The sequence below is a fragment of the Asparagus officinalis genome, unplaced genomic scaffold, assembly GCF_001876935.1.
Source record: "Asparagus officinalis unplaced genomic scaffold, Aspof.V1 AsparagusV1_Un974, whole genome shotgun sequence".
Lineage (NCBI taxonomy): Eukaryota > Viridiplantae > Streptophyta > Magnoliopsida > Asparagales > Asparagaceae > Asparagus > Asparagus officinalis.
The window spans coordinates 7,106-25,734 of NW_017973233.1; the positions used below are offsets into that span (position 1 = coordinate 7,106).

Sequence of the window (18,629 nt, forward strand, 5' to 3'; positions counted from 1 at the left end):
TTGCATTTTCCTCACTCATTGCTCCTTCCTCTAGCAAACAATCCCTGCGCTTGTTCCTTGTTACCACCAGTAGTCATGTCACTGGTTGCAATCTTCCGAAGGTCATCTGCTAGAAGCGTCGTTCTAGTCTCGTCCATCGTTAAATTGTCTCCCACAAGCATCAGTGTTTGCACCAGGTTCTCATAAGACTTCGGCAGAGATAGAAGTAGTAGAAGAGCCTGATCCTCGTCTTCTACAGTCACATCGATGTCCTTCAAATCTGATATTATCCTATCAAACTTATTGCGATGTCCTTCAAATCTGATATTATCCTATCAAACTTATTGATGTATTCCCGGATTGATGAGCCCTCCTCAATCTTGTAAGTATACAATTTAGATTTTAAATAGATCTGATTCGTTAGACTCTTCGTCATGAAGGTGCTTTCTAACTTTGACCACACGCCCGCAGCCGTTTCCTCTCCATCTACCAAGAAAGCTACATCCCTTTCAAGGCAAAGGATAATCGACGCTCGTGCTTCCAGATCCAGCTCTTCCCAATCCTCATCAGACATATCCTTGTGCTTCTTCTCTTTTCTCGCCAAAGCTTTGTGCAATTTCTACGAAATCAACGAGTTCTTCATCTGCATCCTCCAATAGGAAAAATCATTCTTCCCATTGAATTTTCCAATCTCGTATTTTCCAACTTTAACTGTTTTACTTGTTGACGACATTCTCCGCTTGTATTAACAAATCCGCTTTTCTCAGGAAATTGCCGAGCATCACCTCAAACCAGAAGCTACACCACTCCCAATCTGAATAACAGCTCTGATACCAATTGTTGGGTACAGAGTCACGCCCACCGCCGCGGAAGCAATATCACCTGAGAGAAAGCCCTGGCTTTTGTTGTCACAAAAGCACAAGTCAACCTCTATATTCTTGTTTCTCAAAGGAAACTAGAATAGATAGTGAAATTCTTATTTCTCAAAGGAAACAAGAATCGAAAGTGATATATTTCATCAAAGTGAAATATACATTCTTCCTCTCATCAGCTATAAGACCGAATATTGAGGGAACCTACAAGCAATAGCCAACAACCAGAAAATAATAAATACACGAGATTTACGTGGTTCGGCAAACTTGCCTACATCCACGGGAGGGGGTGAGGGGAGATTCTACTATGAGAAGAACACCGACGACTTGTACAATCCACAAGCTCGTCTCAACGAAAAATAGATCTGATTTTTACCCAAAAGAAATTAACCTCTCTTTTGTAAAATCCCTCTTTTTCTCTCTTCAAAATCTCTCTCTTTAATTCTCTGTTTTCTTTCTCTGCTCAGCCGCCAAAAGAAAAAAAAAACTTCTGCCTTTTTTCTTTTCTTCCGCAGCTTTTCCCACGTGATTTTTTGTAAGGACCATGAAATTTTGATACTAGTTAAAATAAATTTTCTAGTATTTTAAAATATTCAATTTATTTTTTTAAAGAGTATTTGTATTTTCTCGGCCTTCTAGAATTTTCTATGATTTAAAAATCCGGTTTTATATAGTTTTGCTTATTATAAATTAAATTGTTACGATAAAACTTTTTAAATTAATTAATATTTGAATTTTTACTCTTGTTGTTGTTGTTGTTGTTATTATTATTATTTTACACTGATTTTATCCTGGTTATTCTCCTTGTATTTCTCCGTAATTCTCTCATTAATTAACTAAACCATTTCTTAATCTCTCTCTCACACGTTCTCTCTCTCTCTTTTTCTCTTCCTCCCTCTATTTTTGAGAGCGCAAATTCCGTCAAACTCACTCGCTCACTTCTTTTGACAAAACTCCCTCCCACGAGATACACGCACAGTTCTCCCACCAACCCATGGCTCTCTCTCCTGTCTCCCTCACTCTCTCTCCAAACATCTCTCTCTCTCTCTCTATATCTCCCAGCTCTTTCTCTCTCTTCATCTCAACCTCTCTCTGTTACTCTCACACACTCTCTCTCTCACTCTCACTCACGTCCCCCCTCCTCTTTATATTTCTCTCCCTCCCCACGAAGACACACACCAGCTCACTTCCTCTCTCTTCATCCCTTTCATTTCCTCACTCTCATTCTCTGTCTTTCTCCTCTACAAGAACCCAACAAACCTTCATCATCACCATCACCAACTCCATCAACGCCATCTCCTCTTCCCTCTTCCATCACCAGCTTATCCACCTCAAGATCATCCCCCGACCAAGCCGTGCCGCCGCTCGCTGGTCCGACCACCTCAGCCTCCACCACCAGCACCACCTCCTCCTCCCTGATCTCCATCACCACCAGCACCTCCACCACCATCCAACATCACCAGCCCCATCTCCTCCACCATCCGCCATCACCATCAACCGCCGTCCCCACCTTTTAGCCGCCGGCGACCGTCGGAGCCCACCGAGACATCCCGACAACCCCCGGCAACCTCCTCCCACCTCCGGCAAGCCTGAACATCAAGGAGAAGCTCCGAGCAGCGAGAAACGAGCCTGAACAGCGACGAACGGCGAAAAACTGCACTGCAGATTTCTGCAGTTTTGTGTCGACTTCACACGCACTTTCCGATCACCTCCGACCTCCGTTTTCGTCGATTTATTCTCCAGTGAGTAGACCTACATATTGCCTATCACCTCCAATTTGTATAACACTCTAACTCACTCTCTATCTCTCTCGGTATCGTCCGAAACATTGATCGACGGCAAGCAGTTCGCTGAAAACAGCAGCACTGTGCCAACTTCGCACGCGTTTTCCGGCCACTTCCGATCTCCGTTTCCGCCACCGTCTTCACCAGTACGTAGCCCTTCGTGTTGTCTATCACACAGTATATTCCTTTTACTTGGGCTCCTTATCTACACTTCGTTATATTCATTCGAATATCGCTAATCGCTACTAATACATCTCTTTTGTATTCTAACCGATTGACTTCCCGACGAGCCGTTGAACCTGTTGTGACCCGTGTATCCACCGCGACGACCCCCGCTGCAGTTGACGACGTACCCGAGGCAAGATCCCGCTTCCCTTTGACTCGTCAATTCAATTTCTGGATCTATTGTGAATTATTTATGCTGTAATATGATTAGTTATAACTAGTATATTGCGATTATCTGCGTAGGACTATTGATGATGGTATTAAATGATTTCAAATAATAAATTAATATTTTTCTAAATTAATTAGAATTATCATTATGAGAAATAATTTTTAAAAGAGTTTATTTTGGAAAAATGGTTTAATTTGAATTATTATAATAATAAATAAGTTAGGAGAATTTATTTTGGAAAATGGGTTTGTTTTGAATGTTAAATAATTTTAATGGAAATTTTTGGAAAAGGGATTATTTTTAAAGTAATCTATTTTGGAAAAGATTATTTTTGGAATTAATAAATTTATGATCATGACGATTGGAAATTATGAGATTTCATGCGTAATTATTTGATAGTTGTAGTTCCATCTTGCACTGTTATTAGTAGTTGTTCACGTTTCCTGTTCATGATTCATGACACTGTTACATAGTATTCATTGCTTTTATACATTGTTATAGTTGAGAATCGCGTGTATTGCTTGACCATAGTGACCCGTGAGATATGAGTTGTTGACTTGGACTTGGGATGGGAAAGTCTTGGTTCATGTTATCGGATGTGTTTATTGTTTATTTCCAGGCTCGCACCAGTGAATCGTTTCGCACTGGGGTGGGTCTGAGGAGCAATGATTGGATATGCTTATTGTTTATTTCCAGGCTCGCACCAGTGAATCGTTTCGCACTGGGGTGGGTCTGAGGAGCAGTGGTATTGTGATTATTGATTATTTCCAGGCACGCACCAGTGAATCGTTTCGCACTGGGGCGGGTCTGAGGTACTAGTGAGATGTGGTTGTTAATCAGATATCCGATAATATGAACTTTGACTCTGTGTGAGATGTGAACCAGTGACCTGTTATAAGACGGCTAGTTACATGGCCGTTACTTGGATGATTTCGAGTTGTTGTGAGATACGGACCAGTTATATTTCTTTTCATACATAGATCGGGATTAATATTTAATTATCTACAATTTGGGACATATGGTATATACATGAGGGTTTTCTTATTTGGATTATTTCGCTCGACGTACTACGTCTCGAGTTGTAGATTTTTAAGTATTAATTCCATCTAGTATATGACCTTGTTATTTGGATGATTAGTTTGATCATTAGCTGCAGGACCTCGTTACCCGATCGATTCTGGATGCTTTATGTTATCATGATTTAGTAGTGTTTTCATGTTAATTTATGGATTTCAGTTGTATGTTCTTTTGTTGTTTCTGTTATCGTTTCGTTTTTCGCATTGGATTTTCGTTCGTTCTATTTTTCTTTGTGGGGTTGGGTCTTGCCGTGCGCCATGCACCTGACGTACACCTGTTTTCTCTGGTGTACGTCAGACTTAGAGGAAGAACAGGTTCAGCTTGGAGATGCACCACAGCCGAGTATTCTCAGCAGGAGTGTCTTGTAGACGAAGCAGAAGAAGAGTTGAAGCTCAGTTATTCCTTTCAGTTTATTTTCGTAGCATTTCCTTTTCCGCCTGATCATTATATTTTATATTCTCCAGTATTTTATTCAGATAGTTTGTATAAGGGCATGTTTGGCCCGAATATTATATCTGGATGATCATTTCAGTTGTGATATGTATCTTTTGGTTCTGTGTTGTTCATTATATTATTGCTGATTGTGATCGGGGACCTGTGCCTTCGTTTGTATTTCTTGACGCTTAGCGTATTAGATTGAGAAGTTTGTATTTCTTGACGCTTAGCGTATTAGATTGAGAAGACGGGGTCTAGCACTTATCTCTTCTCAGTTTAATACGTCGCGGGCTTGCTCGCGTCCCGATTCTCTGGTATTTTGGGAAGCGGGGCGTGACATTTTCCCCCTGCATCAACTAAAAAACCTAGGAAGAGTTTACATTTATAGGAGAGCATGTACGGGTGGGCCTTACCCATTCACGCGCTTGCAAATTGCAGCCTGCAATTTGCGAGGCTGTCCCTACCTGTCCACGCGAAAACTTAGGGTGGCCCTCACTCACGTGAAGCCGAAGACTTTCACTTCCGTTCACACATTCGAACTTGGAGGGGCTAATTTTTGAAAAACAACAATCTAACCTCAGAGCATATTACTGCACACAAGAACACACTATTCTTATTTTTTCCCACTCAAGTACATCAACTAACTTAATCATTGGAGGTAGGGGAACTAATCCCCGCCATCTTACAAGTTTCTACCCGTGCAGATTGATCAACAACTCAATTCATCAACCAAATCACATTATTCATGGCTAGACTCTAAACTCATATCTCAACTGAAAAGCAAAAAATCCTAATCCCAAATCACATTATTCATGGCTAAACCATAATCATATTATTCATGGCCTAACCCTAATCACAATACTCATAGTTAAACCCTAATCCCAAATCTCAACTAAAAAACAAATTTCAGGGCTAAACCCTAACTCCCAATTCATATCCCTCGTCAAATTTAACAACGAAATTAAAAAAAATTACCTTGATCAGAGCTTGGTCGACGGCGGTGGTCAGAAGCTTGGTCAGCAGGGTCGGCGGGGGTTGGCGGAGCTGAGAAAGGGAGTCGAGAGAGGGGAGGGGTCATGGGTGCAGGAAATGAGGGAATGAGGGGTGAGTCACTAGTAAAAAGAATCAAATGCATGGGACTGCTAGGCTGGTGTATTTTAATTGCTGGCTGAACTACATGGAACTACACGAGACTGCTAGTCACGTGTAGCTCAAAAAACATTACGATTGCAAAACTGATCCTTTTCCGAAGAAAATGATCAGTTTTACAAATTATTTTCTCATTTGGTCGGTTTTGCTACATAAAATTGAAAAGAAGGTCCTCTTAAAATTTTGTCCTATATAATGATAAGCACTCCAATTATTTATGATCTTGCTCTACTTGATTTGTTGACAAAAGACTCCGCTGAAATCCTCCTCAATCAAGTAAAATAAAAACCATCTAGGTAGAAGAATATTGATCAAATGAAAAATTACAATATATAGCTATTTAATAGTACATTAACAATGACAACTAAAAACTCAATAACATTCAGAATAAATCATATTTATTCTACTATAATAATATGAGGATCCAAGTTTCACTATTCATATTGCAGTAAATTAATATAACATTATTACTGTAACACAATCGAGAACTGTAACATTTAAAAACATTATTGTATCTCAGATTGTAAAATGTAGCATTTAAAAAATATTACTGTAATACTAACAAAACTGTATTTAGATACATAATTACTGTAGCGGAAATAAAAAATTACTATAGCGGAATTAAAAAAAATGGAGTTAGTGTTTTACACCGGATGCACATTAGTTCATACTTCTAATCATAGAAGTCCAACTGAGAAGAATGTACATAAAATCGTCAAAATTACCTGCAAAGCCGCAAAGCTATCCGCAGAAAACAAATTGTATAGGGCGTTATGAAAAATATCAGCTTCGAGATGTGCAACCACTAAAATTAAAACAAAATAAAGGCTACCTGCACATAGATCCCCGAGTATCATGTTACTCTTAAGTTTGAGGGTTTCTATTTATTAAAAAAACCATAAGACGCGGCTCATAAGGGCAAAAGTCAAAACATTTTCACTCATGATTTGTATCTGCATTTATCAAACTTGACATGATACAACAAGGGTCTACATGAAATTTACCGAAATTATTTATCCACATCTGCATATTTAAGCAATCACGAGACTTTGGGGTAACGGGTTAAAGCAAATGTTAAAGGCGCTTAATCCAGATTTCTATAGCCAAATAAACTAATGAATTTTTTTCTTTAAAAAACTCACCTTTGGAAAAACATATGTGGTGTAAAAAATAAAGGTATACCGTATGAGATCATAAAAATAGAAGTAGAACAGAGAATAAATACATGAGAGAGAAATGGCGACGACGAAAACCAGAACTCTCAGGTAAGAGTAACACAGGACTTTGCGACAGGAGGTAGCAAGATCTGGAATTTTCGCGTACAGAACAGTTGGGCTTTGGCCCACTGAGCCTCCGCGTTAAGTATGGGAATGTCCTATTAAAAGCTATACTCTCATTTTTACCTTTCCACCCCGATATAAATATTTTGTTTGGGAGAATAAGAAAAAAAGATAAATATCGAAAGGGCCCTCAGTAGAATATCATACACAAATGGAGGATGGGTGTACCAATTTTAAACAATTGTAAATAGCATGTAAAATCTACGTAAACGGTGAAAAAATAGAGTACAAAAAGTTAAAAATCTGTATAAAAAATAAAGGCTAAATATTAGAAAACACCCTTAACTTGGACGATAATCGCACACCCCCATAACTTAAAATTATTACCCCCCCCCCCCCCCCCCCAACAACAACAATCAGAAAACCCCCTTTTTAAGTTTGAGATTTTTTCAGAAGACCCCTCTATTTTAGAGGGCTTTTTTGATAATCTCAGTTAAAGGATATTTTTTAATAACCTCTACACGTAGGAGAGTTTTAACGCCTAAACTTAGGGGGCGCGGCTGGGGGGGGGGGGGTTTCTCATAGTTTCAAAGTTATGGGGGTTTATACAATAATCGTCCAAAGTTAAGTCGGGGTTTTTCTAACAAATATGGGCATGGTTTTAAAGTTTGTTCTTTTCAGAGGCCCTCCAATATGGGCATGGTTTTGAAGTTTGTTCTTTTCAGAGGCCCTCCATGTGATTCTTTATTTCCTCCGTATTGTTTAGGCCCCCTATAAAAGTAGCTGACAAACATTTCATAACGCCCGGCCCATAATAACAAGCCGGGCTGCGGGATCTGAAACCAATAAAAGAAACTGGCGGAAGCATAAACAGCAAGAAAGTAGGGTACCCTACTCAAAGACTAATATTAGAATAAAATTAATAAAAATTATAAGAAGAAAAGTGGGGTATAGCTTCTAGTGATCTCAACGGACTGAACTACCGAGAAGAGAGGTTAATTAGATTGCTGATGTGCCAACATTATCATTTGCAGATTCACTTAGTGTGAATGCTCAAAAGAGGAAACATGCTTAATATCAAAGTAAAATACTCAACTTGTAACCTGGTAATTGTAATCAGATAACTAACTAAAACTTCAATACATCAAAAAATCATGAAAATCTAACCCTACTTCATAAACGTTAACCAAAGGACATTTGAAGTATGCATATACAAGGCCATAGTTTGTGCTGCTTCCAGTGCCAACATGCGCGTTCATGCGTTCTATATGTACTACAATCTCTACCAAACATGAGCTACAACTTGTCCAGGCTTAACGGCTGCATTTATACAATCCAGAACTTTTCCTGAGAGCTTGAATTATTACTACAGTAAATGGAACATAACATGTTCCATTATTTGTAAGTAAATGATACAAAATCATGCTCAATAAATAATTATAGTAGGTACATTATACTTGTCAATTGAATAATTCTGTATGAACGAAATCTGATGCTAAGAAGGCACGATCCATACCGAATCCAGAATATTTTCGTCATTCATTTGCAGCCTTGAGCAGTTCTTCCCACGATGTGATTTTGTCTCTTGGTCTATTTTGAAGCTGACCTTTCATCTTCTGTTTACAATCTATCTTTTCCCAACCACCAAAAGGCACGAATCTGAGATTTTTGTCTTCTAATAAATGGAGAAGCCCTTCTCTTCCAGGTTTAGATGATTGCACATATTCTCCCTTGTGCACATCTTCCAATATGCTCATGACCTGTCATTTTAGCACCAGCACCAGTCAAGGTGAATCGAAATGTAATGAAAGCAGTAGAGTACATTATAGGATTAACTGTGGATAGACCCACTATAGTTCTATTGTTGCAGATGGACCCCCTGAATGGATTTTTTCCCCCCACTCTTCTACCCTTAGAAAAAGAGAATTATTTTTTGACAAATTGATGTCCTGAAGTAAAGGAGTCCAAAAGTTTCCACTCAGGTGGTCTACTTACAATAGTACAAGGGGTTTATGCACAATTAGGCAACAGTACAGGGGGTCTCCGAAATTCACCCTATATTATAAAGCAGACCGAGGAGGGAAAAGAAATGTATCAAAAGATACATAATTTGGTGAACAATACCCATGATTGTGTTAATAACATGAGATAAGTTGAAAACGAACATGAACTAGCAATATGACGAGATAACAGAGTTGTTAAAATGCATGCATTGCGAGAAATATGAATATAATTCATAAATGCCATTCGAGTAACTTTTAAATTCCTTGTAGAGAAAATTTGATTTGTGGAAATTAATATTAAGAAGCTTTTAATAGAAGATGAAGTTGACACAAGCAGGAGTATTTTTGATGTTCTGGAATATTGTATATAATATTTGATGCTTTCATATGCTTGCATTGCACTTATGGTTCCGCCATGCAGTAGAGAATTGTACTATAGTGGTATAGCCATATGCCTCCTAAACTATTTTAGTAGCCTTACACATCATAACCACAGACAAAGCTAAGTTGCCCCTAGATCTAGAGAGCAATTCAGTCTCTTCTTGGTTAAACTGAGGGTAAAAGACAATTTATTGTGATTGAGCAATTCAGTCTCTTCTTGGTTAAACTGAGGGTAAAAGACAATTTATTGTGATTCCCATGCGACAAATCAACCAAACATGAGAAATAATGTGTTGAAGAGGGTAAAAGACAATTTATTGTGATTCCCATGCGACAAATCAACCAAACATGAGAAATAATGTGTTGAAGGTAGTGGCATTTAAGTGATAATAAAATAGTTTAGGGGGCACAAGTAGCTGCACTTTCACACAACAGAAAACGTATCTGCTATTAACCGTTAAATAGATAAACAATGTCCAGAATTTGATGAGCAAGAAACATAATTGTGTTAATACATCCAAAAATATGAACATAAAAATGAACTGGCAAGTATGATAACAGCATTGATAACATGCATTTGTCACGAGAAACATGAAAACAATACATAAAATATTCCTTAATAAACTGGACACTGACTTTATCCATGATAACCAAATGTCATTCAACTCTCTTGAATTGCTTGTAGAAAATTCCCATTGGTGGAGATTAATATTAAGAATTGTTATATATAAGATCAAATTTCACATAACCAAGGGTATTTTTTTATTTACTGGAATGTCTTTATGATGTTTGGTGCTTTCATATGCTTGTGTTGCACTTACTGTTTCCGCGGCACAATAGAGATTTGTACCGATGATCCCAGTGGGGCCCCTTTTTAGCCATCCTACAACATAAAGACCATGCTCCACTTTCTCATGCTCTGTCTGATTGCTGCTAACAACTCTGCCCTTCACATTAGGAACAATACCTGCAATTTACATTATATGTTAACTTTATAATGGTAAATAGTATGCTTCAAGAGTTCTTTTCTAGATAGCAATGTGAGAAGAACAATGACAAGACAACCAAATAACAGTACCGGATTATTATAATCCTATTACTTGGTCAATAAATTTCCAAATGCTAATTTTGACATCTTTTTTTGCAGTGAAAGCTCGGTTATATAGATGTGATCAATTCTGAAATCCTAAGCATGAAAGGGAAGCCAACCAAAATAGAACATTTGTAGTCATCTTTCTACAGGTAAAGTTTGCTAATTCGATATAATTTATTCTTTTCTCAGATTTATAATAAAAAAAAGAGGCTGTGCTGTCAAGGATTATTGTGGACGAAAATCTTAACGAGACAGAGCACAAAAGAAAAGATGTTAAACTAACCAAAACAGAAAGTTAATCATCATTTGTTACTAGTTAGAAAGTTAATGTTGAGATACTATATTCTTGTCCTTTTTCCCACATTTAAATATATGTGCTGACTGCAGTCAATATTAGCCAATAACCGTGGTGGAATAATTAAGAGCGTAAATAGCAGAAGCTTTCAGGTAATTACTGTTCTGACCTCTTTGACTGTCAAATGGCAGGCCATTGACTGGTAATGATTTGTAACCAATGCTTTTCAAAACAAGCCTAAACACAGAAATCATGCATGAATTAACAACATAGAAGTATCAGAAAATATTAGGCAAGAGAAGGGGAGAAATGCTCAAGTTCCAAGATATGATAAGCTTGAGCCATTGCCCAGTAAACAAAAGAAGAAAATGAAGTTCATACCCACAATTAAGATTCTCAAATTCCCCAGTTCCGACTGCCACCTGTCTGCCAGAACCACCATTTTCTACAATATCGGTAACAAAATATGTATTTGATAAAACAGAGTAATGTTAAATTAATTTTCAGGAAAAACTAAAGAAAACCATGAAATTTTACACAGGCCGTTCATGTTTCAAAGACATACTGGCCCAGTAAAACAATATTATCTTATACCTGAGGTCACACTGTGCATAAAGAGATGATGTGTTTCTAACATCAACTAATAATTCATTAGGAAAACCAACCTTTCAAACATGTTTTCTCAAGGCGCACGCCGCTAACATTACAGCCATCTGAAGACAAAAAACTTTCTGGCTTTCTGAAGAAAACAAAATGAAGTTCCCGTTGGTCAACTGCTGGATGAGGAGCAGAAGTAGCTGCTTTAGCAAACAATTCATATACACGCCTTTGAATTCTAGTGTTTTTCAGTCCTTCCTGCAGTTAGAATATAACAAAAATGAACAGTTAATTTGATCCCACAATATTAAAAATAAGTGCACCAAAAGACAAGCATAAAAAACCTGATAAGCTAAGTGGAAGTATAGACAGTTCAAACACATTAGTAAATGTAAGCCTGCTGCCGATATATCAGTCCATAATAACGATAAACGATTATATAAATTATTGATGTTTGAATGGAAATCAGAAAACAAATCTCACAATGCACAAAGACATGTTGAAACTACAATTTCACTTGGTAGTTGAGCATATACCTCGTCTGCAGTAGATTTCACTAGATCAACTTCCTGAATGTGAACATTTACATTCTTAATACCTGCAAGGGGAAAAAAATCCTTTGTATGAGCATATATATTAATAGAACAACATCCCTCGCCAACAAAAATTATTCCAAATTATTCACTGATAAAAGAAACCTATTTACAGACCAACTCAAATTGTAAGTGTCAACCGCCCACCTTCTTTGACAAAGAAAGAAATCGGTGCCGCAATTTTTGAGAAATTAAAAAGGTGGCAGGTCCCACCAATAAAATATTAATAGTGGTGGGTCCTACCAATAATATTTTATTAGTACATAGTATTTCCCAAACACTATAAATAGGGTCAAAATTTTTTAGGAAAATCATCTCAGAAACAACTCCTCTTATAGAAGAGTAAGAGAGAACATAGAGAGAGTTTGTAAGAATTCTTGGAGTGTATCTTGATCAAGAGAGGGTGTTCTCTTTAATCTAATTCTTTTGAAATATAAAAGAACCGGGCGTCGTGGTTGCACCGTGGAATAGTTCCGAATGAGTGAACCACATATATCTGTAAGTATTGCGATTGATTTTGTGCCTTTATTTTGTGTATTACGTCTCCGTTCGAGGCGTTCTTGTTGGTGTGTATCCCTAACAATTGGTATTAGAGCCAGACTTAAGAATATATATATCTGTTTATCGTATACTCTGTGACTGCCACTAAAAGTGAATCCTCCACATCAGAAAATAAGTTAGATTATCATTTACTCTTTAAAAGCACTAGGCATTATTCAAGAGTACGGTACTATTCATAAGTATTATTACTATTCACAAATATGGTTCGGGAAAGACTAATCTTTCGCCATGGAATCTACAGTTGAACACAATAGGCTTCGAATTAAGAAGTTCGGCGACCAAAATTTCAGGTATTGAAAGATGCAAATAGAAAATTATTTCTACCAGAAGGATCTCTTCATACCCCTCCAAGGAGAGGCGGGAAAACCTGAGAAGATGAACGACGATAAGTGGAAGGTGTTCGATCGTAGAGTACTTGCCACCATCAGGCTCAACTTTCATCAGCATGTGACTTACAACATCTCACATAAGAGAATATGGTGATGACGGTGAGCAACGGCAATGGCAATGACAAGATGAAGCTTGACACAGTGATTGGGACAATTTTGGATGAAGAATCACGCCATAAAGTCTCAGGAGCTGCATGTCAAGGCACGAGGGCGTGCACAGAAGAAGGGTAGGGGACAACGATGCCAATCAAAGTCTAGAAGGAAGTCTAAAGGGCCGGACCCGAATGGTTACAATGAAGGGAAGTGCTTCGAATGTGGAAAGAATTGTCACTTTGCACTGTAGGATCTGAAATAGATACACTTGAACACTAGAGGGGGGGGGGGGGGGGGGAGTTTTCACTATGATTTTGAATAAACTTACAAAATCAAATGCAAACCTGACCAATTTGCAAGTTCCTGCAAATTGCAACACCAATTGACAAACTCCTTGTCAATTTGAACACCAATCTCTAACCCAAGAGACTAACCCTCTCACAACCGAGAGAAAACTTGTTGAAGAAGAACACAATGATCCTATAAGCCTTGAATGTGTAATAATGTGCAGCAGTGGCTTAGGATTCTTTTAATCTTTGTAAAATTGCCTAATTGATTTGTTTTTGATGAAAGTATATAGGCAATTTCAGAAACTCTTCTTTTTCAGAAAATCAGAATGTTTTTCACTTAGGAAATTGCTCAAGAATCAAAGCTTATGGGTATGTATATTTCTCCAATTTTTCTGAACAAATAACCTATATATACCCCTTGAAAAGACAAGTTTTTAAAGTTTGAAAACGTTTAAAAACGGCCAAAAACTGTCAGATATTCAAATTCTGAAAACTGAAAAACTGTCTCTTGTAGTCGACTACTGTAGTCATTAGTCGACTACACTGAGTTCAGACAGACTCTGTGTTTTCGGAAAATGTTCTCAGTAGTCGACTATAATGATAATTAGTCGACTACACTGAGTTCAGACAGAAACTTGAAAATTTATATTTTTCTTCAGTAGTCGACTACTGTAGTCATTAGTCGACTACACTGTAAAAAGACAGAAACTTATGTTTCTGTCAAACATCTCAGTAGTCGACTATAATCTCTATTAGTCGACTATACTGTAAAAAGACAGAAACTTGTATTTGAGTTATATACATGAGTAATCGACTACTATCCTAATTAGTCGACTATTAAGATCAAAAATTCAGAAATAATGAGTTTTTATAATTAAGTTTTAACTATTATTCTAATGGTTAACATAGGGGATTTCTATAGTTAACCAACACACTAAGCCTGTGTTAGTGTATTCTAAAAATGTGTGTGTGTGCGTGTGTGTGATCAAGGCTTGTACAAATATTCTAAGCAAAGAAAAATTCAAATACATTATCTTTTGTTCTTCATTTTCTTCACTTCAAAATGCCTTGATATCCACTTGCACTTGTACATATTCTGATATTGAAATCTGCATATGAAAGTTAGTATACACACAATATAAATTGTTATCATCAAAACATTATTATGGAGAAATGATATTCAACATTCTCCCCCTTTTTGATGATAACAAATAATTTATGCATCATATTAAATTTTAAAACATGTAATACTTACTCCCCCTGCATATATGCAAAGTTTTTTTAACATACATAATAAACAGTATAAAACTTAACTATTTCTCCCCCTTTGTTATCAACAAAAAGAAGAACCTAAACATAACATAATTTCTTCAACATGAGCTAATACTTCAAACAAATCATCTAGGTTATGAACATAGTCCATAACTTCGCCCATCCATATTGGTAGGCAAAGACTTGCCATAAAGACCACAAGTTCCATAATGTTCATCACCATTATCTGTTTAAAATATATAGCAGTTATATTAACGAACAAAATAGTAGCAAACTTAACACATATAATAGCAAACTTTTCATAATAGCAGGGTTAACACACAGTCATATTGTAGCAAACTTGACATAAAAGCAACATAACCACATAGTTTTAAACATAATAACAACCACATAGTTTTTAACATAAGAACATAATTGTTTTGACCAAAAAACAGAAACAAATTCTAAGGTGCTGGAGGAGGTTGTTGGCCTTGAAAATATGAATTAAGCTTTGAGTCCAAGTCTTCAAACTTTTTGATTAGGTCTTCTTGATTGCTGATGATATATCTGTTTTGTGCATATATAGCTCGTTGACCTGTTTCCAGTTCTAGGATACGTGCACTCAAAGTATTGTATTGCACGTCTGAAAAACATGAAGGTTCAGTAGGAAATGGTGGTGATTGACTTGAAGAGGCTCCAGCATGAGTTGAGGTTTGTGGAATTTCTTCTTGTTGAAGTTCAGGTTCATTTTGAACAGGTTCATTTTGAGGATTGTAATCTTGGATTTCAAAATTTGTCAATTTCATCCTAGTTAGGGCATTTGAATCAAAAAATTCAGTTGAACGAACAACATATTTTTCAGATTTGAGATCGACATGAAATTTGTCAAAGATCTTAGTCAGGAATGCACCATAAGGAAGAAATCCTCTAGGAATGGTCAGAAAATTATCAAAATAAACCTCAGCCCAATTAACTTGAATATTTCCCATAATAGCATATATAGCTTTTGCTAATTCTAGGGAAATGAAATGAAAACTTCCAGTTTTTGGAAATAAGTTATAGGCTAGGATACGAGCAATGAACCTAGGAAATGGACGAAGTTTGTTTGAATTGTTCAAAGGTTTTCCATGTCCTGGAAGAAATATGTGATTGGATAGCAAGTCTGAATCATTCATCCTAACAGAGCTAAGAGAAACTCCTTGATAAGGAATATTGAATATTTTACCAATTGTTTTAGTAGTTAATTCAATCTCCATTCCTTTAACAAGGGTTTTAATTTTTTCAGAACCACCAATTGTACCCACACGTTCTATATTGGTATAGAACAGTTGCACAAGAAATGGGTATGATGGTTTCTTATTTTTAGCAGAAAATAACTCAAGCAAGCCCACATTTTCAAAATAAGAACTAAAGTTCCATGGGATGAAATCATCGAACTTCACAAATCGTCCTGTAAGAATTTCTAAAGTTGAAAGTCTGTTAAATTCTTCTAATAATTCAGGACTTCTTAAATAAATAATAATTTCATCATTAACAGAACTGTGAGTTTGCTTGGCTTTCTTAGATCTAGACATGATGAACTAGATAAGAATCAAGAGAATAAAAGAGCAAGTTTAGAATTATACCCCAAAACTGTAGAAACCCTAGATTAGCCGACTATAGCCTGGAGTAGTCGACTACAGAGCTTGAATAGTTGATAGAGTTGAAGAAATTGAAGAGAATTTGAAGGATAGTAATGAAATTTTGAGAGAGATAAAAATGCCCTAACCTGGAATTGGTGAAACTGAAGTGGGGAAGATGGGAAGATGGGGTTTCGGTTTTGAGTGTAGTTATAGGGTAGTTTTTACTTTTTTACTTTATCTTTTAAGAATGAAAACAATGTATGGTTTGGATTAGATAGTAAAAGGAATGTAGGGTTAAGATTTGATCTTAAATGTATGGTTAGGATTGATGTAGTTGAGAAAGAATGGTTGAGATGAATTTTACTTAATTAAAACGGGTATGGGTATTGGGTTTTTGGGTTTAAAAACAGAAAATACCCACTTGTAATAAAGACTGAATGTTCAGAATTAGTAGTCGACTAATAGTCAAAGTAGTCGACTATACTGTAAATGATAGAAAGATAAGTTTTAGATTTTAACTTAGAGTAGTCGACTAATCTGTATTGTAGTCGACTACACTGTAAACAACAGAAGAGTTTTAGATTTTAACTTAGAGTAGTCGACTAATCTGTATTGTAGTCGACTACACTGTAAACAACAGAAAGTTGATTTTAAGAATTTAACATTGAGTAGTCGACTATAAAGGTAAGTAGTCGACTATACTGTAATTTTTCAGAAAAATTATTAGTAATACTTGTGCATGTAGTCGATAAAGGTAAGTAGTCGACTATACTGTAATTTTTCAGAAAAATTATTAGTAATACTTGTGCATGTAGTCGATTATAAGTTAGATTAATCGACTACTTAAGGTTTAAATTTAAGTATTTTTGTTTTAAAAATTAATTTAAATCTTCAATTGAACATATACCTAATTCCCTTCTTAATCTAACATAAACTTCTTCTTTTAGTGGTTTTGTTAATATATCTGCAATTTGTTTATCTGTAGGTATAAACTCTAATGATATGTCACCTTTAAGAACATGATCACGTAAAAAATGATGTCTAATATCAATGTGTTTTGTACGTGAGTGTTGAATAGGATTTTTAGATAAATTAATTGCACTAGAATTATCACACATAATAGATGATATGGGACAATTTATGCCATAATCAGTTAAAGTTTGTTTCATCCATAATATTTGTGCACATGCAAGACTTGCAGCAATATATTCAGCTTCAGTTGTTGATAATGATACTGAATTTTGTTTCTTACTAAACCAAGATACAAGTGAATGTCCTAAGAAATGACATGTTCCACTTGTACTTTTTCTATCAGATTTACATCCGGCAAAATCAGCATCACTATATGATATTAAATTAAAAGAACTATGTTTTGGATAAAATAAACCATAATTTGTAGTATCTTTAATATATCTAAATATTCTTTTTACTGCTTTAAGATGTGAAACTTTAGGATTTGATTGAAATCTTGCACATAAACATACACTAAACATAATATCAGGTCTACTAGCAGTAATGTAAAGAAGTGATCCAATCATTACCTCGATAGTGCTTTTGATCAACATTCTTACCATTTTCATCTTTGTCAAGAGATGTCGTAGTGCTCATAGGTGTTGGTTTGCTTGTTGAATTTTCCAATCCGAATCTTTTAAGTAAATCTTTTGCGTACTTGCTTTGATTGATGAAAATTCCTTCTTTCAATTGTTTAATTTGAAGTCCAAGAAAGAAATTTAGTTCACCCATGTGACTCATTTCAAATTCATCCTGCATATTCTTAGCAAATTCTTGACAAAGATTATTGTTAGTAGAACCAAAAATAATATCATCTACATATATTTGAATTAGTAAAATATCTTTATTTATTTTCTTAATAAACAATGTTGAATCAACTTTTCCAATATCAAAACCTGAAGTTAAAAGAAATTTCTTTAATCTATCATACCATGCACGAGGTGCTTGTTTAAGACCATATAATGCTTTCTTAAGTTTAAAAACATGATTTGGAAAACTTTCATGTTCAAAACCTGGAGGTTGTTCTACAAAAACTTCTTCATTTATAAAACCATTTAAAAAAGCACTTTTAACATCCATTTGAAATAATTTAAAATTCATAAAACATGCAAATGCAAGTAAAATCCTAATTGATTCTAATCGTGCAACTGGTGCATAAGTTTCATCATAATCAATTCCTTCTTCTTGATTATAACCTTGAGCAACTAATCTAGCTTTGTTTCTAACAACTTGATCAAATTCATCTAATTTGTTTCTAAAAATCCATTTTGTTCCAATAATGGATTTATTTTGAGGTCTAGGTATAAGATCCCAAACATTATTTCTAGTAAATTGATTAAGTTCATCTTGCATAGCAATTATCCATGAATCATCAAGAAGTGCTTCTTTTATATTTTTAGGTTCAATAGTTGAAATAAAAGCATTATGAGCAATCAAATTAAAATGTGATCTAGTAGTTACTTTGTCAGATATATTTCCT

The 18,629-nt window shown here is 35.8% G+C and overlaps 1 protein-coding gene across 1 annotated transcript; it reads right to left on the reverse strand.

The window, feature by feature from the left end:
• Positions 1-8,457: 8,457 nt before the first annotated feature.
• Positions 8,458-12,940, reverse strand: LOC109828292 (NADPH:adrenodoxin oxidoreductase, mitochondrial-like). Its single transcript, XM_020395315.1, has 7 exons — positions 12,733-12,940; positions 11,876-11,937; positions 11,408-11,597; positions 11,124-11,187; positions 10,912-10,979; positions 10,176-10,321; positions 8,458-8,730 (listed from the first exon to the last, which is right to left on the reverse strand). The coding sequence occupies exons 1-7, from the start codon at positions 12,938-12,940 to the stop codon at positions 8,506-8,508; spliced, it is 963 nt and encodes a 320-aa protein (XP_020250904.1). The 3' UTR covers positions 8,458-8,505.
• Positions 12,941-18,629: the final 5,689 nt, after the last annotated feature.